This window comes from Pan troglodytes, chromosome 2 (genome assembly GCF_028858775.2).
Source record: "Pan troglodytes isolate AG18354 chromosome 2, NHGRI_mPanTro3-v2.0_pri, whole genome shotgun sequence".
Classification (NCBI taxonomy): Eukaryota; Metazoa; Chordata; class Mammalia; order Primates; family Hominidae; genus Pan; species Pan troglodytes.
The window spans coordinates 132,891,052-132,917,708 of NC_086015.1; the positions used below are offsets into that span (position 1 = coordinate 132,891,052).

At 40.6% G+C, this 26,657-nt stretch overlaps 1 protein-coding gene across 48 annotated transcripts in view; it reads right to left on the reverse strand.

Annotated features, from left to right (window-relative positions):
• Nucleotides 1-214: 214 nt before the first annotated feature.
• TMCC1 (transmembrane and coiled-coil domain family 1) overlaps nucleotides 215-26,657 on the reverse strand; it is a 246,912-nt gene continuing 220,469 nt past the window's right edge. For 29 of the 48 annotated variants that reach the window (XM_016941891.4, XM_063807152.1, XM_063807149.1 and 26 more), the window contains 3 exons: nucleotides 22,750-23,684; nucleotides 7,394-7,529; nucleotides 2,971-4,217 (listed from right to left, as the gene is read on the reverse strand). In XM_016941891.4, coding sequence (XP_016797380.1) covers nucleotides 3,903-4,217; nucleotides 7,394-7,529; nucleotides 22,750-23,684 — 1,386 coding nt within the window. In that variant the 3' untranslated portion in view covers nucleotides 2,971-3,902. Of the gene's footprint in view, nucleotides 4,218-6,031; nucleotides 6,699-7,393; nucleotides 7,530-22,749; nucleotides 23,685-26,657 lie in introns of those variants that run through there. The other 19 variants (XM_063807121.1, XM_063807148.1, XM_063807135.1 and 16 more) reach the window with 2 other exon arrangements.

Genomic DNA, 26,657 nt, shown 5'->3' on the forward strand with positions numbered 1-26,657 from the left:
GCTTGGTACCAGGTCAAAGGCAAGTTTAGGACTTCAGGATTTCCAGAGGCCTCCCAGAGATCATCAGGAAAAAGTCCTAATAGAAATTACTACTTCTATAACAAAACTACAGGTGGCACTAGGCTGGATAATAATGCATTACATGCATGTAGAACTACATATGTTAAATGTTTCAAAAATAAAAAGCAAAACAAACATGAGTCTGACCACCAGGTTAATAGCTGAGGTCTTTATTTCAATTTCTATATACAGTAAAAGTGCTGCTGAGAATCTGCAGCGACCAGACAGAACATAAATTTAAATCTCTCTCAACAATTAGCAGCTTAAGATCTATCAACTACAGTGTTAACGTTCACACGTTCACAAGTGTCATTTCTTTACGTTTCAATTCGTGCAAGTGAGTTTTTATTCTTACACACTTTGATAAAACACACAGTCTAGTAGTCAATCCCTACTGAGGATATCACCTAGCATACACGACATACAGACAGCAATGTTAACTCTTAGAGCCACATTCAAAATCCCAGGTTTCATTTGGGGTTGGGGTGTGGGAACCATAATTTTGCCTGTGTCAGATTACAATAATGTTTGGTTTTGTTTTAGATGCATATTTTCCAAAGCTGAAAGGCAGCTCCTCATTGGAACTCTCTCAGAACTCAGCATTTTCATCTGACTGTACCTCAAAGGAACATGAAATCAGAAACAAAACCAAATGCAGTGAAGACCACATGAAAATACGCTCATTATTTGGACATGGCTAGTGAGGAAGGCTCGCTCCCAATATTTGTCTTGGCATCAGACTTTTACTCCATTTAGAACAGGGGAGAGAGAAGACCCTAGTCAGTGAAGTATAAAATTTAACCTACTTTTGCTTCTTAAGGAGCCAGTAGAGTGGAAAGCCTTCCTTACTAGGACATACTGAGTATACCAAGGAATGGAAATTGGAGCAGACAGCAGTACCCTTCAATTATCATAAACAATGTAAAATGCGCATTCTACAACCTGAACAATCACCCAGGCCAACACAGCCAGCTTCACTCACCCAGGCTAGAGGCATGGACAAATAATCCAGGAATGTTTCATTTTAAAGGGAATGAATACAGTTTTCTTTTCTTTTTTTTTTTAGAGGAGCATTCAAATGAGGGGACGTTTCCACCCAGAACAACTGTTAAGCCATTAGAGCGAGGTTATAGAAGAGCTCTGACAAGACAAAAGAACCCAAGAACAACCACAATGAAAGAAACTCAAAAGTAACAGGATGGGCAGCAAAAGGTACAGCAAAGAATGAAAACAGATGCATGGTTACAAACAGCATTAAATGCGTACAACTTCTGGGTCTGGTGAATAATTAAGGGACAAGAAAGCCATTACTGCACCTGATCTGCACTGAAGGTCCTTCCTAAGACAGTTTGAGAAAGGAAGATAGAAAGTCAGCATGGGACTATTTGGCTGGAGGCAGGGGGCTTTCTACAGGTGAAAACCTTCCTTTGATAGATAGAAACCGTCCCAGGGCAAATAGGAACAGTTTTAATCCATCTATCAAAGTGACTTCCAGTGCCCACAAAACTTAAGTCTTCAGGCAGTTTGGGGGACTCAAAGGTTCTAGCTTAGAAAAACTGGTGGATTGCTGCTAGGGCATCTTTTAAATAACTTTGTGGGGGCTCTCTACTCTGAGCAATTACGCTAAAGCAGAAAGTTAGGAGAAACTGTTAGTTCAAAAAGTTCATAGTGTCCTTTGGCACTCCTGCCTAAAAAGTCACTGCAATATTTTTAGGCAAAGTTAAAATTTTAATACATACAGGCTTGGGGACAATTTGTTTTTGGCATGAACGTGAATTGGTTCTAATTTTTTTTTTTTTAAAGAAAAAAAGCACCCTTGTGGCCCTGCTCTGGGTGCAGTTTTGAGGGGGCAACAGAGCTAGCAGGTGTACTACAATCAGCTGAGGTTGGGGTGAAGACTGGAGTACCTGAGTTAAAATATCAAAGTAGTTATGGAAACAACATGCTGGCTCTGAGAAATCCAGCTTGCCAAAGCAAAAGGAAGCTGGCACCATTAGGTAAACTGTCCTTTCAGACAGGCAGGGCAATGCTAATCTAGTTCTGAAGGAATTTCCTGGTAAGGGGAAACAGGCAAAGCATACTTTGTTACTCTTTTCAGGGCATCTTATATGCACTTGGTTGCACAGAATGAGGCTAAGAGGGAACAGCATTTGTGACCAATACTACAAATAATATGGAAAGATTAACCAAGCTCTCTAGATAAACTCTAAATGTTCAAGTTCCACCAGGATGATGGAACTGGTTATGCGATGGGGGAAGGCAGCTCAGTTCATTTTTCAAAACCATCTATAGAAGTCCACTGAGCATAATTAGGTTAGGTTAACAAGTCCGTTTACATTATAGGAAGCTGGCAACATTTCACACCCAAAACTTGGGTCCTGCTAACCTGACATTTCCTTCACTGCTCTTTAGGAGAATCACCTTTGGTTGATTCTCTTAGGCAGACAGAATAAAGCTTTGAAATTAAGAATGCTGGGGCCAAAATGAAGACAGAAGACTCCACATCATCACTTTGGTTGTAATTAGGGGTGTTAACAAAATAAATTAAGGAAACACAATGACTTATTTATGACTCTTATAGTCTCAACTTTTCCTAAAGACAACCCCAGCCCAAGATCACTGGGTGAACATTTTCTTGGGGCAAAAAAAAAAAAAAAATCCCTATCCTACTACACTGGTTTTTGGAAACAGCCTCCTGCTCTCCTTGCACAACCCTTTCCTCTTCAACTAAGCCAAACCCATAAAACGGGGGCGTAGGTATGTCGGGACACCAAAAAGCAGCAGCAGCAGCCAGAGGGAGTTTAAACTGCATCTCAAAACAAAGGCGGCAGAGGGCAGCATTTACAGCAAGACTTTCTTACTCAAACTGTTTCAAGACAAGAGGGAGCAGCACACTTAAATATCCACACATTTCTTCATTTAAAAACATCACTTCTTTATTTCAAAGGAAAAATAAAAGACCCTCCCAACCCTGTCCAAAAAAACCCAATAATAATAATAACAATAATAAAAAATCCTATTAGAAACCATAAGGAAGCACTGAGAGTTTGAGTATTACATTCTTCAAGTATGCTGTTCGGATTTTTTATTTTTAGGTTGGTAACTATACACATATAAAAAAACCTTAAAAGTGCGGCCAAGGGATTTTGCTTAAAATTAAGTATTTAGAGGGCTACTTAAAAATACTGTAGTAGGACTGTGCAGTGATCCTTTGGGGGATGATGCTTTCACTTTTGTATCCTCGTCAAGGTTAAGGGGCAGGTTCAAAAGTGATCATACTTCCAGGATTAGCGTAAATGGCCAACTTCGGTGAGAAAGCCAGAGAGATCCATGTGTTCTTCCACGGACAATGAAAATCCACCCCGAATCCAAAAATTCAGACATGGAATGTGGTAGGATTTCACAGTAAAGTTAGTCTGGGATAGGGAGAGGTGATGAGCCCAGACAAGGCAGGGTGTTAGGTTTAACTGGTTTGCCCTAATCAGGTTTTCGCATCTTTTTAGTGGGTTTTAGTGCAGTCCTTCAAGCCACAATTTAGATTGCCCTTCGGTGTGCTCCAGATTGTTGGTTCATATTAAAGGACTGTTTTAAGATTTGCATCCCAAGGAAAATCATGCTACATAAAAATGATCCAAGATTTTCGCCCAAAAAACTTCTTGGATAAAATCTAAAAAATACTATTGCAATTGCGTCTCTTGAAGAAAAAAACATTATTCTAAATGTAAACAGATTCACTCAACTCTTTTTTTGTTGTAGAAAACTTCAGAGTAGGTAAGTTGCTGTCTAACTCTCTGCTGCATGCACTCGCCAGAGGGTAGGGAACAATGCCTTCTGTGCCAGCATCATCTAGGGGATGAAAAGAACCGTTCCACATAGCTGAAGAGGGCGTCCCAGTGCTTCCAGAGAAAGGCAATGAAAACCACAAGGAATAAAGTGCTGAACGTCCTGTTGCGAGTCTTCATGAGGGGGACCACACAGTTGGCTACAGTGGAGACAAAGACCAAAAGGACTGCCATGACAGCCAGGAGGATGTTGATGAGTTTGCCCAGAAGGTTCCGGGCAGTGGCATTCTCCAGCCCTTCTAGCTGCACCACCTGCTGCTGCTGCTGCTGCAGCTCCATCTTGGAGATGCGCGTCTGGCACGCCTCCAGGGCCTCCTGTGGGCCAGAACAGGGAAGAGTTAAGCCTTCTGCTCACAAGTATTCTGAGATGCTGACATGCCCCCTGGGCAAGCCAGATGCATCTTGAGCAATGCCAATGATTTTATAAATATGCTGGAGCCTTGAATGAATGTAAAAGGCTAGATGTATAACTCACTATTCAAGTGACTATTATTCCCCCAAATTGCCCTCCACTGCATTCCAGTGGGATGAGTCACAGGAAGCAGTGGCCACACTTAACATTTATTTAGTCTAGAACATTTTAATGACAAGACCACAAATATATGCTCTTTTTTCATTGAAAATTAATCTAAGTTGCACAGAATATATTTGTTCAACATAAAAAATTTCAAATAGGATAGTCTCTCTTGACATTTCCTTCAATTCCAATCCCTGTCCCTGAGGCAGTACTGTTTGTGTTCACCCTTTTATGTGTGTAAGTGTATACATATATGTGTCAAGGAAAATATACAGAATTATTATTTTTATTTCCTATCTGTAAACTAAAAATAAAATCCTAAGCCCCCCAGCCAAATGAACGGACTCCCTCTTGGCCAAAGTGGACCCCAAAGAAACCTGAAAAAGTGAGTTCTTGGCAATGATGGGAAAGAGGCTGGACATGCCTTATTATATCCCCTCCCTTTTTGAGTTGCGGCACAAATGACCAGCATTAATGTGAAAATAGAGATCATAAGACTGACAGAATGGACTCTTTGTGGCAGTAAGACATCAAATTATAAACAAGACCTAAGGCCATACCAGACAAGGTTAAATCTCACCCTACAAACCATAAAATCTCATCAGTTTTTAAAAAAATTAACTGGTGTTAATGTGGCTTTCTTTCCAACCTGACTCAGGTATAGCATCACATGACAGACAACAGACTCCGTTAACTTAGGCATTTTTGTACTGGCTTCAAGTCTTTACACAAAGCTTAACTCTTTCAACCGACTGCCAGCTAAAAAATTCCTAAAGCCCACTATGACTTGTTAGCCCCTACTTAGAGATGGCCCACCTTTTTGGGCCAAACCAATGTATACTTTCCATGTGTTGATTTAGGATTTTACCTACAATTCCTGTCTCCCTGAAATGTATAAAGCCAAACTGTAACCCAACTGCTTCAGGCATATTTTCTCAGGACCTCTTCAGACTGTGTTCCCCAGGCCATGGTTACTTGTATTGGCTCAGAATAAACCTCTTTAAAATATTTTACAGGGTTTGGCTTTTCCAAACATGGAATAGTATCACACTATAGGAATCGATTCACAACTTGCTTTTTTTTCATTCAACAGTGGGTCTTGGTGATCTCTCCATGTCAATACACAGAATCTACCTCATTTTTTTTTAACTGCTGCCTAGCATTTTATAGTATGGCTAGGCTATGTTATAATATATGCAGCTAGTTCCCCCTTGGGGATTTTTAGGTTGTTTTCAACTTTTCCACTATAACAATGATGCAGTGAACATTCTTTGAACATGCTTCCTTATACACACTACCTGGTGTTTTCTAAGTCAAGTCAATCCCTGACATCAGTGGAAAGGGATCTCTGATCTGCCTTCTTAAGAAGGGCACACTCTCCTTTAGGTTGATCCTCTGTAAAGAGGACACTATGCCCACACACTAGACCAAACATTAAAAGTGTCTGTTCTTGCTATTTTTTTGAGACGGAGTCTCGCTCTGTCACCCAGGCTAGAGTGCAGCGGCGCGATCTCAGCTCACTGCCAGCTCCACCTCCCAGGTTCAGGCCATTCTTCTGCCTCAACCTCCCGAGTAGCTGGGACTACAGGTGCCCGCCAACATGCCCGGCTAATTTTTGTTTTTTAGTAGAGACGGGGTTTCACCGTGTTAGGATGGTCTTGATCTCCTGACCTCGTGATCCGCCCGCCTCGGCCTCCCAAAATCCCAAATCCCCTGGGATTACAGGCGTGCGCCACCATGCCCGGCCTGTTCTTGCTATTTTTTAACTTTATATTATTTAATTTAAAAATCTATATTACCAAGACCTGATTGTATATTCTGTATCGCTCAATTACTAAAAAATACTTGAAAATAGTGTAAAATACTAATACATTAATGAAACGTTATTAGTAATGCATTAGTGACATAAAGTGCTAATACATTAATGAGTCTAATGTTTAGAATTACCAGTAACTAATAACAACTTGTCTTATAACATATGCAATTAGAAAAAAACTTCCATTTAACATATGCCTAATTCCCACACCTCCCCCCAACCCCCCCAAAAAAAGTGTCTGTTCTCCTCAAGGTCATAGCCTTCACTCATGAGTTTAAATTAATTCCAAAGTATTCAAGGGATAGAACCTATTTCCCTAGCTATGGTCAGATATCCTCCAAAGTTGGTCTGAACCTTGAGTTTTTCTGGTCCTGCTTTCCTGGGATTTGAGGTTAAGGCTTGGGCAACTTCAGACTGACGCCAACTATAGACAGACAATGGATGCTTTCCAGTCCAGAAGGATCTTAGGGAAAAAATAATTAAAACATAAGCAGGGCCTGAAGAAGATGGCATCTGGGTAAATGCTCTAGACATTCCCTTGATTCTTTTAGGCTGTTGTAATACAAGTTTTCTGGCCCACTTCCCTTCTCTGAGACTAGTGTCTTTCAAAATGCTTTCATATGAAACCACTAAGAACTATTCCCTAAATACCTCCATATAGAAATAAGAAAAAATTAAATATTCTACTTCCTCACAGAATAAAATAGATGGGCTATTAGCCTTAATTAAACATTACTGCCTCACGGGTTATTCTTGCAAACTGTCAGGCAATGTGCCTATATGAGATTTGGATTTGGCAGCTGGAATAAAAGCCCCCTTTCCCACAGAAGGAGAAGACAAGAACAAAATGGCCCAAATACTTGTCAGAGCTGCTTTTGAAGCAGTAATGGACAAATAGGATTCATGTGGTTTTCCATACACTGAGATTACTGTGATCCTAAGAAACATTTCCCAAGTACCAAGCAGACATACCAACCCAAAATGGTATAAACTTTTGAGAAATGCATCTCAATCATTTTAAGAGTAGGTATACTCTTATACAGTTGGTATAAGCTTTTCTTTGTTCTCTACCTTCTCATCTTTTTTCCTTCCGCTGTTTTCCTTTTTTCTTTCTAACCCTACTGTGTTTTGCATTTACACCTTTTCCTTCATACTAACCTGGATGTCCCGGGCCCGTTCATAGGACTGATACGCGATTTTTTCTTCCATGCTTGCCAGTTCCTGCTTCAAGTTCAAGATTTCATTCTGGTGGAGCTCTGTTAGGTCATTTAGCTGTTCTTCCAATCGTTCACATCTAAGGAGAAAAAAAAAGGTCAGAATTTTATGAATTCTGTGAATATCTTTCCTGGCATTATTTACATCCAACTCCCAAAACCCATTCTACAAAGGAATAGAAGCACAAAGAAATTGAGTGGCCTGGGTTAACAGGGTGTGCCAGTGGGTATAGCTCTTAGTCTCTGGAAAAGATAGCTTGTCTCAAGGCCAAATCACGTGGCAACATGGCTGTTCCATAATCTTTTCAATGCACAGTATTTGCAGCGATGCCAGCAGCCCTGATTAGCTTTGAGCATAACCATAATATTGAGACAGTCATTAGGCTCCTCTGAACAACATATGGGAGAGGCAAAAACTAGGGTACAATTAAGCAAGCCTCATGAAAAGATAACACACCAATGGAAACCAACCTTCTGGCAGTCACCAGTAGCTTATTCCAGAACTGGCCAGCTCACTCACCCGGATGTTTGCGATTCAGAGCCCTAGAATGCCAGAGCCAGAGGGGTCCATCATCCCCATGGCCAAACACAAGTGTCTGGGACACTTCTGTCAACAAATATTTACTGAGAGCCTGCTATGTACCAGGCATGTTCAAAGTACTGGGAATATTGTGGTAAGCAAGACAGAGTGCCTGCCCTCAGGAGTTTGTACTCTAAGGAGTGGGGGAGGCAAGATGATTTCCCATATGGAGAAGTAAAACAAAGAAGATCAGTAGAGGTATAAGACAGAGTGCCGGTGATCGCCTGCCTTGGTCTCCCAAAGTGCTGGGATTACAGGCGTGAGCCACCATGCCCAGCCTAGAAAAGGTTTAAAGGATGAGATCAGAGATTCTAGGTGGAAAAATGAATGTGAGTAAAGGGCTGGAGAGAAATGGATGATAAATGTACAGAATAACTAGAATAGTGCATCTATGTTGGAGGAAAAAAAGGGAAATCTGGAAGATCCGAAGAGTTGGGATTCTAGAATAGATAGTAAATGAGCCCAAAGAAGACTACTGAGCAGAGGAGTCACATGATGAATATGTGTTTTTAGGAAAACGAGTCTTCCCATAGTGGTGAAGAAGACCGACTGAGGTAGGTTGTATGTGGAGTCCCAGGAACTAAAGAGCTAAGTAGATAGGAGAAAGGTTGAAGACTCTACATTTAAAAAACACTAGAAAAGGGAAGAATAAACATATGTCTAGCTTCTGGTGCCTAGAATGGAAACCTCTCTGTCAGGCAGAGGGCAGATGGGTAGCTCTCATCCCAACAGGGAATGTACTATCACTCAGGTAGCATACATTTAACACCAGCATGTGAGTCTCAAGGGACTTCATACTAAAAGAATAAAAATGCCAGCCAACAAACTCACACATCTAAAACTATCTCCTTTCTTTCTTCTTTTTAATCACATCTATAATATGTAAACAAACTTTTAAAGAATATAATGAATTTCTGTGTTTAAGGTAATTTTTATGTTGCAGCATCATAAACATTCTCCCTTCCAATAATTATGCAATAAATAATTATATCCTAAACTCCACTGCTTTTCTAAGAAACAAGGATTTTTTTAAAAGGCATTGTCTTACCCTTTTTACGATGTTACTAAACTCTATTTAGTTCTTCTTTATCCTTGATAGGAGTCTCTATACTGCCTTCTTTTATGCTGAAACTCTTCCTGTTATTGAAGTGACTGAACAGGCTAATGAGAAAGCAGTCCTACTTTTGATGGATAACTAGGGTCAAAGTTCTCTGTGACTCTGCCTTTTCCTTTCATCTGCTGCCCAGAGTACGTGATCAGAAACAGGTCCCATCCCTAGAATTGATTTTCCACCAAAATTTAAGTTCACAAAATGCCATAAGATAATGTTAACATAATGTCTTTTCGTGACTGTCCTATGTTAGCCCACTCTTCTGTGGTGTTTTTGGTGTTTGATAGTTTCATCATTCTCTCTCTTTACCAGAGAGGGGCCAGAGACTTTTTTAAAGCCGCATTCCAAAGTGCTGGTCTCTTGGGATTTAAGGGAAAGGTTATATCTGGCAGGAAATTACTCTCCTCAACTAAGGACTGTTGGGTGGCAGGGAGGGGAGCAGGGTGGTGGTCACCAGCCTACATCTTGATAAAAGCAGACACATGTGGGATCTCTGCATGTGTCCCACAGGCTACCACACAACCTCTTAGCCTACAAATTTCAGGCTTCTTAGGAATCTTATTTGATATTAAACATGGCTCATACATACCAGTAGAACAGATTAAAAAATAGCAGCCACAGCAACAGTTTAATCAGTGCCTACTATGCAAATTCATTTCAACAACCCCAAGAGGGTAGAAGGTATTATCTGCATTTTATAGATGAGGAAACAGAAGCTCAGAGAAGTTCTAAAGTGAATTGCCCAAGGGCACATAAATATTAAGTAGGGCAGCAAGGATTTGAATCCAGTTTTGACTTTAAAATCCAAGTTCTTAAACTTTACAATGTGATGCCATTTTGAAACTCTACAAACCCAGATCAACTAACTCTCCTCATAAGTAAGAAATCGGAGTCAGAGTGCTAGCGATCCAAATCACTTAGCAAAAGTGAGCTGGAAAGAGCTATACTGATGTGATGGTTTGGAGTCTGATGTCAAAGTGGAGTTGATGGGAGAAGGAGGAGTATAATAAAAAATTATGAACCTATAATTAAAAAGATAAGAGTTGGTGAGGGCATGGAGAAATCTAAACCCTCATATACTGCTGTTGGGAATGGAAAATGGTACAATTGCTCTGCAAAACAGTTTGGCGCCTCCTCAAAAAGTTAACAGTTACCTTATGACTCAGCAATTCTACCCCAGATATAACTGAAAAGAAATGAAAACTTATTTCTTCTATACAAAAGCTTGTACATGAATGTTCACACCAGCATTAATCATCATTGCCAAAAAGTATAAACAACCCATATGTATATGAGTGTTCACTGTACAACAATATATCATCTTGGCTGTTCACAAGTCAAGTATCAATATTTTGTATCCTAATCTGCTTGTCACTTGCCACCTGGCAAGTTTCTGTTCACTATCTTCCTTTCTCCTTCAATCGATGGATGCTCACAGAAACATTAGGACATAAAACACAAATGTGAACACAGTTTTGCTTTTCACTACATGTATGCATATGAAGATCCCGAGCCCTAGGCAAAACTACAAAATAGGCTGACTTATGCCTTCACTCCCACAACATGGACTTCCTTCCTACTGCAGAAACAGTTCACAGGAGCAGGAAGGCTGTTGTTATCCTTTCCTCATCTTCTCACCTGACCTTTCATAATATACAGACACTCTTTGACTTACGATGGGGTTACTTCCTGAAAACAATATTTCCCATTTATGATGGGCTTAAATCAAACCATTGTTAGCCAGGGACTGTCTGTACAACAACATGTATGTCACTCTAGCAAGAATAATTCCCAGGACTGGGGCCTGAGATATTCTCTAGCAGCAGCCTGTGGGCTCTGACTCGGCTTTGACCTTACCTGCCTGGCCTTTTTTGTCCAGACCCAGTATGAAGACAGCAAAATACAAGGCATGCTTATCTTTACAAATAACATGAGGCAAGAAAGAGGTGAAACAGCAGACTGAATTCAAAATGATATTGACAGATTCAAGTGCAGCCAAGACTTTACCAGGGATTAATTCTACAGAAATAGGGAACTACTTCCTACTGCTGAATTCAGGTATCAAGAGCTCATGTAATGAGGGGGTAGCTTGTTCTTTGTAACTCCACAGAACTAAGGAGTAAGTCTTACAAATAGTTTGGTCTTTAGTTCAATTTTAGAAAGAACTTTCTAATAGCTATGTCTAACAATGAAAAAAACTATCTTAGAAAATGAGACCCTGCTACCAGAGATATTCAAGGAGAGGCTGCTTGTCAGGGATGTTGCAGAAATAAATCCTCTATTGAAAGAGATTTAACTAGACCTCTGAGATCTTTTCTAACACCTAGAGTTTGATTCTTTGTAGTCAGGGAACCTGTTTTCCTTTTTCTTTCTTTCTTTCTTTCTTTTTTTTTTTTTAAAGAGATGGGGTCTTGCTCTATCACCCAGGGTGGAGTGCAGTGGTGCAATCATGGCTCACTGCAGCCTCAAATTCCAGAGCTCAAGGGATCCTCCCACCTCAGCCTTGTGAGTAGCTGGGACTACTGACATGCACCACCAAGCCTGGCTATTTTTTTTTTTCAGAGACAGGGTCTCACTATGTTGCCCAGGCTGGTCTTGAACTCCTGAGCTCAAGCAATCCTCCTGCCTCAGCTTCCCAAAGTGCTGAGACTACAGGTGTGGGGCACCACACCTGGCTATTTTCACCTTTCAAACTATAGATACTTTAAATTTTGTGGTATATTTGCCTTCACAACGTATTGATTTTAACAACAACAAAGGGGGGCAAGGAGGTACACAAAATAGTGGTAATTTAAGAGCTATGTAAAATCAGGTGTGAAATATTGGGATTCACTTGGTATGTGAGGTGGTGAGGAATATATATGAATCAGAGAATACTTGCAAAAGTCCTCAGCACTTATTCCCAACACTTTTGAACCTTACTATAAACCAATGTTTATCATAAGAAGGTTGCAAACCTGTCAAAGGTTCTGGAAGTCATTTTCAAACTAGATTTTGGTTCATCCCATATTATGTCTAGAGGCGCTCCATCTTCACTCCTGCCATTTTGCACCTAGAAATGTTTTCATAATGCAGTTTGTACCAGCTAATGCATCTGTTCAGTCCAGGTTTTGGATTAAAATCCCAGCTCTGCAACTCGCTAGCTTGGGTGATCCTTTTCATCCTCTATAAAGAGGAAATCTACCTACTCCAAAGGGCAATTGCAAAGATTAAAGGAGAAGACAGACATCAAATACCTGGCACACAAGAGGTGCTCTGTGAGACAGATATATCACAAATATACATTTGGTTTCATTTTTCTCTTTTGTGAGTCTCCTAGTTCTCCCCAACAATCCCTAGTGAGGTAGTTCAAAAAGATTGCTTGTTGACTGCCACATAGTCTTACTCCACTGTTCACTGATTCCCACTTCTGACTTTTTTCTCTAAGCCTTTGTTGTTGTTGTTTGTTTGAGACAGGGTTTTCTCTGTCGCCCAGGTTGGAGTGCAGTGGCGTGATCGTGGCTCATTGTGGTCTCAATCTCCTAGGCTCTAGTGACCCTTCCACCTCAGCCTCCCAAGCAGCTGGGACTACAGGCATGTGCCACCATGCCCGGTTAATTTTGTTTTTGTATTTTCTGTAGAGACAGGGTTTCGCCATGTTACCCAGGCTGGTCTTGAATTCCTGGATTGAAGTGATCTTCCTGCCTTGGCCTCCCAGTGCTGGGATTACAGGCATGAGCCACTGTCCATGGCCTTAAGTCTTCATTTCTTTATGTCCACTTTCCCAATTTTATGTATTTTGACATTTTCACTGTTTCCAGTATATTTATGATGTTTTTCCTATGACATCACAGAAATGGGTTTACTGGGCACACACTCCATCCTCCTCAATCCTAGATACAAGCCTCTTTTACTTCTTATTTCATACATCTAGGTTCCTGCCATTTCCCTGGCTCAAGTTTGCCAGATAATTCAAATAGTTCCATGCACTGGCCATTTCCAAACTTTCCTTTGTACTGGTGAAACTATCTACCTATGTATGTGTGTGAGGAAAGGTGTCTCAAGTAATTTTTATTTTTTTATTTTAGAGACAGAGTCTCACTATGTTGTCCATGCTGGAGTACAGTGGTTATTCAGAGGCATAATCATGGTGCACTGCAGCCTCAAACTCCTGGGCTCAAGTGATCCTCCCATCTCAGCCTCCTGAGTAGCTGGGACTACAGACCTGTGCCACTGTGCCCAGCTCAAGTAAATTTTATCTAATTTTTTCAAATCTCCAGAAAGAGTTATATAGAAACTGCTAATCCTCACCATGCTCTTACAGAAAATAAAGTCCTTTAGAGGTTGAACAATTTATTCACAGTTACATGGAAAATTAACAGCAAGTTCTTCTCAAGCTGAGTCTTCCCAAATAAGAAAATATAACTATTGTTCACAGAGATAATGCTTTGTTAGCAAGCAGCTAAATAGCAAAGCAGCATTTGGGTAAGTAGAATGATCTCAGCAGATGAAACAGACAAGCATGGAGACCAATCTGGGCAAAATAGCAAAACCCTGTCTTTACAAAAAATACAAAAATTAGCTGGGCATAGTGGCATGCACCTGCAGTCCCAGCTACTCAGGAGGCTGAGGTGGGAGGATCACTTGAGCCCGAGAGGTCAAGGCTGCAGTGAGCTGAGACTGTGTCACTACCCTCCAGTCTGGGTGACAGAGCAAGAACCTGTCTCAAACAAACAGAAAAACCCACAAACAAAAACAGGAGTCCCAGAAGGATGCAGTGACTCCCTAGTTAGTAGTGAGGTTTAATAAGGATCTGAACCAATTGGCTTGTGCCTGTTATTAGATTATTGTCTTTTTAAAAACTTTTTGACTGGGCAAATTGCTTGACCCCAGGAGTTTCAGACCAGCGTGGGCAACATGGTGAAACCCTGTCTCTACTAAAAATACAAAAAAAATCAGGTTGGTGTGGTGGCATGTGCCTGTAATCCCAGCTACTTGGGAGGCTGAGGTGAGAGGACTGCTTCAGCATGGAAGGCAGAGGTGCAGTGAGCTGAGACTGTGCCACTGCACTCCAGCCTGGGTGACAGAGTAAGACCTTGTCTCAAAGAGAAGACAAAAAAATTCTGTATTGTTAATGAAATGCAAATAACCAAAGGAAAAAAAAACCTGTATTCTAGTTCCCACTGACTTCCCACTATCCCTATTACTAATATTATAATCTTCTTGGCACACTTTATTTTCTAGTGTTTACTTCCTGTCTAAATTCTAAAATGGAGAAACCAGGTACAAATACCTCTATCTTCTCATTAAATATTAACACCAAGCCAAAGAGTAGGGGAGAAAAAGGGAAGATACATGTTTTATAGACTTTCATATGTGAAAGTCTTGGGTTTTTTTTAAACCTAGAACTCTGCTTTAAGGAATTTTAACCCCTTTACAGGATGCTAAATAGAACTCTCCAGACACAAAGCAGGGCAGAGGAGATGGTGGGTGGGTGGGAGGTTCTTAATCATACAAGAACAGTCATGCCTCACTTAATGATGGGGACACATCTTGAGAAATGAGTTGTTACGTTATTTTATCACTATGTGAACACCATACAGTGTACTTACACAAATCTAGATAGTACAGCCTATGATACACTTAGGCTGTATGGTACAGTCAATTGTTCCTAGGCTACAAAGCTGTACAGCAAGTTACTGTACCATAGGCAACTGCAGACAGCTGTAATACAATAGTGTTTGTGTATCTAGACATATCTAAACATAGAAAAGGCACAGTAAAAATATGGCATTACAGGCTTGGTAGTGCATGCCTGTAATCCCAGCTGCTCGGAAGCTGAGGCACGACAATTGCTTGAAACCGTGAGGCAGAGGTTTCAGTGAGCCGAGATTGTACCACTGCACTCCAGCCTGGGCAAGAGTGAGACTCCATCTCAAAAAAACAAAACAAAACAAAAACAGCATTATAAACTTATGAAACAACTGTCTTATATGTTGTTGATCAAAATGTCATTATTCAGCGCATGACTATGTGTGATTTTGGCTGGCAAATGATGTTCACGCACCTCTGCTTGGATTACAAGTAGCATGAGATTAATAATCTTATTTTAAGGATTTTTACTCAAGGTCCTTCCTAAATTGTTACAACCCAAAGAGAACCTGGACACTTAAATATGGCATGAGCTTAACTATCAGCAAACAGAAAGCCTTTGCACTGTAAGATTATTTTTTCTAAAAGCAAGTATCATATTTTGGTAGATGAAATTCATCCCCCACTGGAAGCAAAACCTGTTCTATCTACAAAGTATTAAACACATCAAGATTTTGTCGTAGGTAAATAATTCATAAATAAATACTAAACTTGAAAGTGTTTTGGTCACTAGGTCAACACAGTAGTCAACTTCCTAGATCAGAGATGAGCCAGGGGCCTTTTGTGTCAAATTACTGATGAATGGGAGCCTGGGTGAGTGCACAGCCTGGGAATGCTTTGACCTGAAGCATTCCTCTTTGGGTGTGGCTCAAAAGTTTGGAGCCATCTCTGAGAACCAATGGTGCTTCCCTAGTTCGGCAATAGGTCACTAGCACAGGATGGCTGAAGAAACTTGTGGAGCAGGTATTGAGAGAAACAGGAAGAACTAGGTCCCAGGAAAAACACCCACAGGCAACTATGGGAGAAGAATGGACTATTTCCCAAATGCATACCAGAGACCCAAAATAGCTTCTGCCAGTGTTTGACCTGAGTAGAGAGACACAGTTGGGGTAGGGAGTATGACTTGTGGTGGGAGTTTGAATAGGTTCCTAGCTGAATTGGGGAGAGTGGATTTTTTTCTCCTTACCTTTTGTTACCTTTTTTGTGTTGAAGCCTGAAAAGAAGCTAAAAAACACTGAACTAGCCTTCAGCTGAAAAGGGAAAAAGATATCAGTCCCCCACAATATTTCAAGGGTAGGCAATGAATTATCTTAGTGACAAGAAAACAGTAAATATCTAAATAATACAGGAAATAAATAAAAACTAGAGGGGCTTTCTGGGCAACTTGCAGACTTGGTAATGACCGCTTTCTAATATTCTGGCACAACCCAGATCTTTGTATTCCCCTAGAAAAAATGGAGGAGGAGGGAGCATTTGTTGAGCTCCTACTCTAAACCAAACATCACACTAGGTACTTCCATATATGTTATCTCCTTTAATAATTTCAACAACCATGTACAATAAATATCATTTTTACAGAGGGAGAAACTGAGGCTCAGATGAGTTATGTAATCTACTCAGAGCTGGCAAGCAAATTCAAGTTTGTCCACTCCAAGGAATAAGGGTTAATTAATTAATCCCCTCCATTCCTCTTTAGCGGCTAAACGCTAAACTGGGATGAGCTCACCCATAAATCTCTTTTATGGAAGATTGTATACGTCATATTTCCTAATTGGGATTTTGCTTCTCTCATAAATGAAGGGCTAATTTGATTCAGTACCCTCAGTTTCTATTTCAAACTTATTGTCCAAATCTAGCCTACATATCGTCTGGAGATTCTCAGATCACTTTTCAGTTGACAGGTCTCACACATAGAATAAAGGGGCTAAAACAGCTACCTCTGAGCATACATCTGAGCATACATCATTGGGTTATGTCCAATGATGGTCAGATCAACTAAAATTATATTTAAACAACCATTTGTTTAGTTAGAACTCTAACAGCCTGTGCCTAATTGGGTCAGCCTAGTTACTAACTGTTCTACTGCATGTGACAACTGCTCAGGGTGACTGTCTCCTGTATTTTTGCTCTTATGACTCAGTGCAATTTAAAATATCCCCGGGTTTAATACAAACATTCTCAGAAGCCGATTTCCAAAGGACAGTAATCCCCTTCAAATACAAGCTTTCAAAATGGCATTAATGCTCATCAACACCTGGGGGGTTTTTAGCCTGCCCTACGTGACACTGCTTTATACAGGCTACAGTAGCTCAGTAGGATTCCAGGCCAGATCCCGTAAGAAAAAAACTACCAAAGAAACCAGCAAAATTCTCAATTAATGTTTTCCTAGCTCTCTCTTATTTTCAGTACATTTTGCCACAACTGAACTTTTCCTTTTGGTAGCCTATTAATATATTTACACTCACTACAGGAACAGAACTAATCCTCAGTTTCTAGCAGCAAATTAAATATATGTAAAACCATTTTACTGTGTGACCTGGCAAAAGTCACTTTATCTTTCTGAGCTTCAGTGTTCTCAACTGTAAATAAGATTAATCTAGATATCTAAGGGTCCCTTCTACTTCTGAAGTACTGTGAACCCAGCTGCCACTAACAAACATGGGATGAAGAAACTAACTGGACAAGAATCTGAAGTTGGCACAGGTCTCATCACTTAAAAAAATTTCTAAACCTTGTCTCCTGCCTTCCCCAAATACATGATCTCACTCATAGCTGAATGCACAATGGTAAAACTCAATACCTAGTCACTAGTCAAAGGCTGAGGTGGAGTTCAGATCCAAGCTCTGCTACAATGGCTTCCTGGGCTAAGTGCATGTGGGCAATGAAAAAATAATGTGTCAGTCATGGTACAATTATGTGGGTGAAGAGAGAGAGACTGTGCTCTATAGGCTTTGGAATGCTTCTGATTATTCCAGAGTTAAGCAGATGGTCTTGGGCAACTATCTTCACTTGGAGCTACTCACTTGGGTAGACAGCAATGGAAACACATTAAGCGAAGGACATTATTGAGAAGGGATTCTGAGAAGGGGAAATAAGGACCGAAGTAGGGATTTCCTTAAGAAGGTTTCACCTATTTATTTACACTGCTGTACTGGCCTAGGAAACTTTCCAGAGCTTGCATATTCATAGCATTTTTATAAAATATGTTAAAAACAGTGACTCAACTTTTAGTAAACATTTACTTCAACTTGGGATAGGCCTAATACCCTCTGCTAATGCATCTAATGCTTCAGAGAGCTAGGCTTTCAACCATATAGATTTCGGGATTGAGCTTTGAAAAAAATCATCCTGGTATGAAAATAACACTGAATTTGAAGTCAGACAAAACTGGGTTTTGAATCCTGGCTTTACCACTTACTGAGTGACCTCTGGCAACTTTTAAAACCCCACTGAGCTTCAATTTCCTCATCTTTAAAATGGGAATAATACAATTTACCTGTAGGGCCTACTGTGAGGATTGGCAAATGTACGTAAAACATCTAGCACTAGGCACATCACAGGAGTTTAATACTGTTCGTGGTAGTGGCCTTGTCACCATCATCATCAAATAACAAACAGCAACACTGTGCATGACCTCCCTCTCATCAACTCAGATACTAGTAAAATAAACTAAAGCGTAGAAAAAAAATGTATCTTGAGCATCCACGCATGCATTAACTGGTTCTTGGTCACAGAAGGATCTGTGAAGTCCATCCACAGCCTACTTTCTTCCTACACAAAAAGCAAAGCCTACAACAGAGTAGAAGTAGAATTAGTAAAGAGAGGCTGCTGCGGGTAGCTCACTAACAAGTGTGGAGAAGAAATGGAAAGGAGAAAAAACTATAAAAAAAGCAGACAAACTGAAAAAAGCCTAGGGCATTTACTGTAGAGGCACATAAATGGACAGCTTCACTAACCTGAGAGTATCACTCTAAGCTGAATACTACCATATCTAAGCTCTTTCCATTAAGTTAGATTCAGTGTACTTTGTAAAAGAAGGCAGAGAAATTTCCCCAAAATGCTTAAAATGTGAAAAGTTTCAGTGCTTAAAATAGGTTTCTGGCCGGGCATGGTGGCTCATGTCTGTAATCCCAGCATTGTGGGAGGCTGAGGTGGGTGGATCACCTGAGGTCAGGAGTTTGAGACCAGCCTGGCTAACATGGTAAAACCCCGCCTCTCTTAAAAATACAAAAAAGTAGCTGGGCGTGGTGGCAGACACCTGTAATCCCAGCTACTGGGGAGGCTAAGGCAGGAGAATCACTTGAACCCAGGAGGCGGAGGTTGCAGCAAGTCAAGATCGCACCACTGCACTCCAGCCTGGGCAACAAGAGTGAAACTCTGTCTCCAAAAACAAAAAACAAAAAAACAAAAAGAAAATATATTTCAAAGCCAGGCATGGTGGCATGCACCTGCAGTCCCAGCTACTCAGGAGGCTGAGGTGGAAGCACTGTTTGAGCCCAGGAGTTCAAGACCAGCAAGGCAACATAACAAGACCCTGACTCTTTATTTTTTAATTTTTTTTTTGAGACGGAGTCTCACTCTGTCACCCAGGCTGGAGTGCAGTGGTATGATCTCAGCTCACTGCAACCTCCACCTCTCAGATTCAAACAATTCTCCTGCCTCAGCCTCCCCCGTAACTGGGACTACAGGCGCATGCCACCATGCCTGGCTAATTTTTTTTGTATTTTTAGTAGAGATGGGGTTTCACCATGTTAGCCAGGATGGTCTCAATCTTCTGACCTTGTGATCCACCCACCTCAGCCTCCCAAAGTGCTACGATTACAGGCGTGAGCCATTGCGCCTGGCCAGCAAGACCCTGACTCTTAAAAAAAAAAAAAAAAAAAAAAAAAAAAAAGACTTGAATTTGTAGAAAAATTTTCTTTATGTGAAAGCATTCAAAGATCAACAAAATTAGATGAATATGTTTACTGTATAAAGCCATATATAATGGAGGGGAAATCTCTATCTGCTTTATACAGGGAATTATTGGAACAACAAAAATAAAGTACAATAGTTGTGACTTTTCCACTCCCTTTTTTGGGGAAAAAAAGGGCTTTCTTTCTTCAAGATTGTGTTTTAAGGAAAAATCATTCTAAAACTGAAATGGGAAAACAAAACAAGTCAGATTACGTAGTATGTCTTCTCCTTGCCTCCTGGTTTTAACTCTCTTTTTGAAAATTCGAGTTTTCTTCATTCTGTCTTCATTCCATAAAACTAGTCATTTACCTACTAGAAAGAACCCAAAGTGCAATGAAAGAAATGCACTGCTCATTACCTCCTAAATGGCTTGAACTTAATTCTTCTAATGAGGTGTTAATGAGCAGCTAACGTTCTGTCCTATTATGTCTCCGACTTACACTAAATGGATTCAAAGGTGGCTCCTGAGAGACCTGTTTCTGATTTTCTCATATCTTGACTTTCTACATCTTGACATGAAGACATAACAAGCTCTATATGAATTTTAAGCTCTGGGGCAATTTAAAAACTGCAAGGTATCCATTCAAAATAGAGGAGTTGACGGGGTATGGTGACTCATACCTGTAATCCCAGCACTTTGGGAGGCCAAGGAGGGCAGATCACTGGAGCCCAGAAGTTCAAGACCAGCCTGGGCAATATAGTGAGACCTTGTCTCTACAAAAGAATTAAAAAATGAGCCAAGCGTGGTGGTGCACACCTGTAGTCCCAGCTACTCAGGAGGTTGAGATGGGAGGATCACTTGAGCCCAGGAGATCGAGGCTGCAGTGAGCCAAGATCGCACCACTGCACTCCAGCATGGGCAATAAAGTGAGACTCTGTCTCAAAACCAATGTAAAACAAAAAATAGAGGAGTCAAAGTAGGCAGTTTTGTGTGGTTTAAAAAATTTTTTTAACTGACTGTGGAATGTCTTCATGTTCTAAGTGGGGTTAACAGCATCTGTTCCCCTAACATCAGTAGAGCACTATGGGGCCAGGCACTGAGCTATGTGCTTTAACCAAATAATTTCACTTAAATGTCACAATAATCTTATAAAGAACTATTACTATTTCTATGTTAGGGATGTGGAAACCAAGACTTAAGAGAACTGAAGAAACTTGCCCAGGTTTTCAAGGTTAGTAAGGGGAAGAACTGGAATTTGAACTTGGGAGTTAGGTTTAATATGGTACAAAGACACAGGTGTTTTACTTTTAGAGTTCATTTGAATATCTGTTATATCACTTATTGAATAAGACACTGTCTTCTCAGTATACTTAAGAATTTATTTTTATTTTTATTTGACACGGAGTTTTGCTCTTGTTGCCCAGGCTGGAGTGTGATGGCACGATCTCGGCTCACTGCAACCTCTGCCTCTGGGTTCAAGTGATTCTCCTGTCTCAGACTCCTGAGTAGCTGGGATTACAGGCATGCGCCACCATGCCCAGCTAATTTTGTATTTTTAGTAGAGACAAGGTTCCTCCATGTTGGTCAGGCTGGTCTCAAGCTTCTGACCTTGGGTGATCCACCCACCTCAGCTTCCCAAACTGCTGGGATTACAGGCGTGAGCCACTGTGCCCAGCCATACTAAAGAATTTATAAAACACTTAAATAAAAATAGTAATGTACAGTATCTGCTTTTAGAACTTTATTTCTCCCTCCCACACTCACTTCTCTGGTCTTCTCCCTTGAAGTCTTAAGTTAGAATTGAAGAACAGAAGAGTAAGAAAAGAGGCAGGCTGAATTACTGATTAGAGTTTTCACCATCTGAAAAGAACTTGCTGCTGTAACTCTTCTTAGAGATAATTTATACATGTGAACAATTTGTTTCAGACCCTAAGATTACCTTATAAAAGCAAACTTTTAAAAACACATTTTTAAAAGGTGAAAAGGATATTAAAAGATTATCTGTTCAACTCCTGATGTTACAATAGAAGTACTGAGGATTTTCTCTAGTTAATAATCGGGACAGGGCCAGAACCCAGGTCCTTCAAGGCCTAACTTGACCTGTAGCTCCCATAAGACTAGTCCTCAATTTGCAGCATTAGGTGGCCTGTCTCTGGCTAACAAAGTTTGGATCTATCCTTAGAAATTTTTTTTTTTTTTTTTTGAGACGGAGTTTCGCTCTTGTTGCCGAGGCTGGAACACAATGGTGAGATCTCGGCTCACCGCAACCTCCACCTCCTGGGTTCAAGCGACTCTCCTGCCTCAGCCTCCCGAGTAGCTGGGATTACAGGCATGCACCACCACACCCGGCTAATTTTGTATTTTTAGTAGAGATGGGATTTCTCCAGACGAGAATATTATTTCTCTCTGCGTGTGAAGGTAACAAGGAGAAAGGACACATATTCAGAGTATAGCCAAGAGTGGTCTAATATGAATATGTAGTGTAATATTAAACACAAAAACGAGACCAGCTTCTACCTTTAACAGAGACTATGATTCAAAGCACTTAACCCTTTGAGAATTTTCTAACTCTTGTAGAACCATTTCATGTTTAAGTCCACTCTCATTCAAACACTTGTCAATTCATAATAAAGGTAACATTCTTATTTGGATTTGTTTGCAGTCTAATCTTTCTATACCAAGTTGCCCAGATATGTGTGTTTAAGGCCAAATACCTATAGAAGTCACTACATTTTGCTTGGGTGATATCTTTGATATCTACACAGTTCTAAGAATTACAGATCTTTTGAATTCAATGTAGTACAGTTACAGGCTGCAATGACTGTGTAGTTTTATAATTATAAATAAATAGGTGAAATACTTTAGAAAGCTTGGACTTCATTTTAAAGTTCTAAACTGGCACGAAAGACTGGAGAGTTACAGCAATGCTTCATCAGGAACTCATGTGGATGTCTTATGACATACCGAAAGTGCTCTGGACACTCTAGAGAAAGATAAAGACTTTTAAAAGCCATTTCCCCATATCTAAAGGGAGGGTAACCCTACATAAATAATTTCAGATATTAATTCCATGTGACTTACCTATATCGCTCCTCCTGTAAGGTCTGCATTATTAAGGAATAGTCCCTCTGATAATGTTCCTTGAGAGTCTCAAAGGATTCCTCTAGTCTGGCCTGGGTTTCCCGGATCTCCTGGATCTCATGTAGTAGTGCATCAAATCCTGAGCTCTGCATGTCCAGGGTGTTTGTTTTGGAGCTGGATGCTCCTACAGCGATGCCCCCTGTGGTGCTGTTGGCTCCCACTGAGCCTGAAGTGGCACTAGAACAATCTTCTTCACTACCATATTTTGGGCTAGACTGAAAGTTTGAAATCACTCCCAAAGCCTTCCCCGCATCATCCACTTGCCCTTCCTCTAAAGAGTCCTTCAGGTTGGGGATGTTGTCTGCACTGCCAAATTTGTTCCGAATGAGTGAGGCAATCTCTCTGGGCTTTGAGACTACAGCGCCTGCTGCTGAATGGGTGGCCTGGGAGAAGCTGGAAAACCCGCCTTTGACACTATCCACCACACCTTCACTGAAGCCAGTCACCTTTGCTCCTACATCCTTCAGACCCTGGTGCATGTCCCTGAAGACATCCTTTGGCTGCCGGGGGATCCCATTCTGCTCCACCTCTCTGAGCTTCCTGTGGTAGTGCTCAAGTTTCTTTTGCAGCTGGAGGATAGTTTGGGCAGATTTCTGGTTCTTCTTCTCAAAGACTTGCTTGATGCGGGCAGCCTGCTGTTTGTCTGCACTGTTGGCAAGCTTCAAGTATTCAGCAACGTTGTCGTCCCGGGCTGTTTGTGCAATCTTGATTTGTTCTGTGAGCTTCAGGATTTTCTGCTGCAGGTGAGCAATGGCAGCCTTTGTGCGCTGAGGGTCTGGTGTTCCATCCACAGAGTCTGTGTGGATGCTGCCATCGGTACTGGAGGCCACTGCACTGGATGTTTGGGCAAGGCTGCTTACTTCCAACCGTTCGATCTAGTGTAAAAACAAGAGGTAGATGTTAGAAGCCCAAGAGGACTACGTCTCCAAAATCAATGGGCCAAAATGTATTGGAAATGTGTCTACTCTCAAATCTCAGTAGATAACTGACCTATAATTCCCCCTTGTCCTATGCCAGCCCTGTCTCCCTCTTACATACTGCCCTCATACAAGTATACTTTAAGCAAAACAGATATATGAAAAAAGATCTGCACAAGATATAAGCTGGGGGATTCTTCCTTTGCTAGAGGATTTTTCAGTGTTTCTTCACACAATAACACTCCCTTAGTGGGTTTAAAGTATGAATTAATTCACTTTCTTTACACATAATTTTTATTCAGAAGAACATCTATGTAAAACAAGTTGCATCTGCATTTCAATATAATTATATGAAAACCCTTTTGGTGTTCAGACATCACTGTAATTCTGATCCACACTTATAGATTATGGTCACCTAAATATGTCGGCAAGAATAGGTATGTTACTGGCTAGATATAAAAATGCAATTTTTATCATAATGATTTTTATCCAAATCATGTCAAGGGTGATGGATCATTCTATATATTCTAAGGATATTTAAGTGGCAGCTGGAGATGGTTGGACGCAAGATGGGAAAGTAACTGCTGAAAGTGGCAAAGATGAATGTTACCAAATCAAAGGTGATAACCTTGAGCAAGAAAACTTGAAAACTCAGGGACAGGAACAGTAAGAGCTAAGTTAACAAGTCAGGGACAAAGGTCAGGTCTTTCGGAGCCCATATTTTGTGACTTTTATCCAGTAAAAGGTTTTTGTTAGGCAAGGGACTCCAAAGCACGTATACTTAATCCTTTCATGTGGGTGAGAACCATTCAAAGGAGTTGAAGAAAAAGACAAGATACTCAGATTTAAAAGCATAAATGTTCACTCTTCAACATAGTTAGCTAAATTTGGGGAGGTCAAGTTTCCCAAATTCAGGAGAAAAAAATCTTTCAGTAGGTCATCCCTAGGTGTGGCTTGTGGTGGTGAATTTGAATAGGTCCCAAAGAAGAAGGCTCTAGAAACTGTTCTTGGCCAGGCACAGTGGCTCACGTCTATATTCCCAGCGCTTTGGGAGGTCAAAGGAGAAGGATCACTTGAGGCCAAGAGTTTAAGACCACCCTGGGCAACATAGTGAGACCCCCTCTCTACACATTTTTTTTTTTTAAATTAGACAGTTATGGTGGCACACACCCATAGTTCCAGCTAGTAGGGAAGCTGAGGTGGGAGGATCACTTGAGCCCAGTAGTTCCAGGCTGCAGTGAGCTATGACTGCACCACTGCACTCCAGTCTGAGTGACAGAGCGAGACCCTGTCTCTAAAAATAAAAAAACAAACCTGCTCTCTGTTAAGCAGTAACAGAGTAATGAGTAATGAGTAATAAAATAACCTTCTTAGGGTAATAAAAATCCCCAGTATAAGTGCCAAATTACAATCCTTTTCTTGGTTCCCATCTTAATCTGTACCAGGTAACAATTTGCTAGAAAGAACTATATACAAGATCACCTTCTTCCTCATATTTTCATGACAATAATGCACCAAGTTTGAAATATTTATGAAATGCCAATAATTAACCTAGGGATAACATCTTTTTTTCATCTTGGATGTATTACCTCAGTTTGCCATCTGAGCAGGAGCTATGCTGATCTCTGAGCCATAAAACACATTTAGTTCATTATTGAATTCAATATATTACCATTGATGTGAATAAAAACACTGCCTTCTTTCTAGATGAACAAATGAGAAATACTGTGCATTTAAATAAAATCAAAAGAGAATTTAATACTGAAATTAATGACAAAATAACGTTATGCACCACTAGTGAATAAAAGAGAATATCTGGAATAGTTACTAGCACAATAACTGTTTTGTGTCACTTCCTCCTTCTGCCCAATTCATCTTTTGGTGCATGCTAACAAGCAGTGGAATGGACAGACGCAGCACAAGGGAGGAGCAGCCAGAGTTCCAGATAAGCAAGGTGCCAAGAGTTGCAACAAGAGCTCCTGGAAATCCACTTTATTCAGTGCCCAATGTCTTCTAGGTTGCACAAGGTTCCAATTGTTGCATTTTCTTTCTGAATGAGATTTCAGATCCTTGATCTTGATGAGTATTTATGTTTAATAATTAAGCTCAAAATATACCACAATATAAAGGAAAGCAAATATAAGAATGTCACTAGATCCAAGACTCTAAGCTTCTGCATGCTCTAGTTATCTCTCTCTTAGGTTCTCTGATATTAATATGAATATTTACATGCAATCTGTAGACTAAAGAAGTGTAGCTATGGCCAGGCACAGTGGCTCACACCTGTAATCTCAGCACTTTGGGAGGCCAAGGTGGGAGGATCGCTTGAGCCCAGGAGTTTGGGAACAGCCTGGGCAACATGGGGAAACCCCATCTCTACAAAAAAATTAAAAATTAGCTGGGCATGGTGGCACGTGCCTGGAGTCCCAGCTGCTCAGGAGGCTGAGGTGGGAGGATAGCTTGAACCTGGGAAGCAGAGGTTGCAGTGAGCCATGATTGTATTTGATTATATCTCTAAAATGAAAAAAAAAAAAAAAATCTCTACACTAAACTTTCAACATACAGTCATATGCTGCATAACGACATTTCAGTCAATGATGGACTGCATATACAACAGTGGTTCCATAAGACTATAATACCAGATTTTTACTGTACCTTTTCTGTTTAGCTATGTTTAGATATGCAAACACTACTGTGGTACACTGCCTACAGTATTCAGTACAGTAACCTGCTGTACAGGTTTGTAGCCTAGAAACAATAGGCTATACCACATAGCCTAGGCGTTATACCATCTAGGTTTGTGTAAGCACACTCAGCGATGTTCGCACTTTGACAAAACTCCCTAAATGCATTCCTCAGAATGTATCCCCATATTTACAAGTGATCACATTTTAGATGTGATTTTATTTCCTTATGTAGTAACTGAAGAAA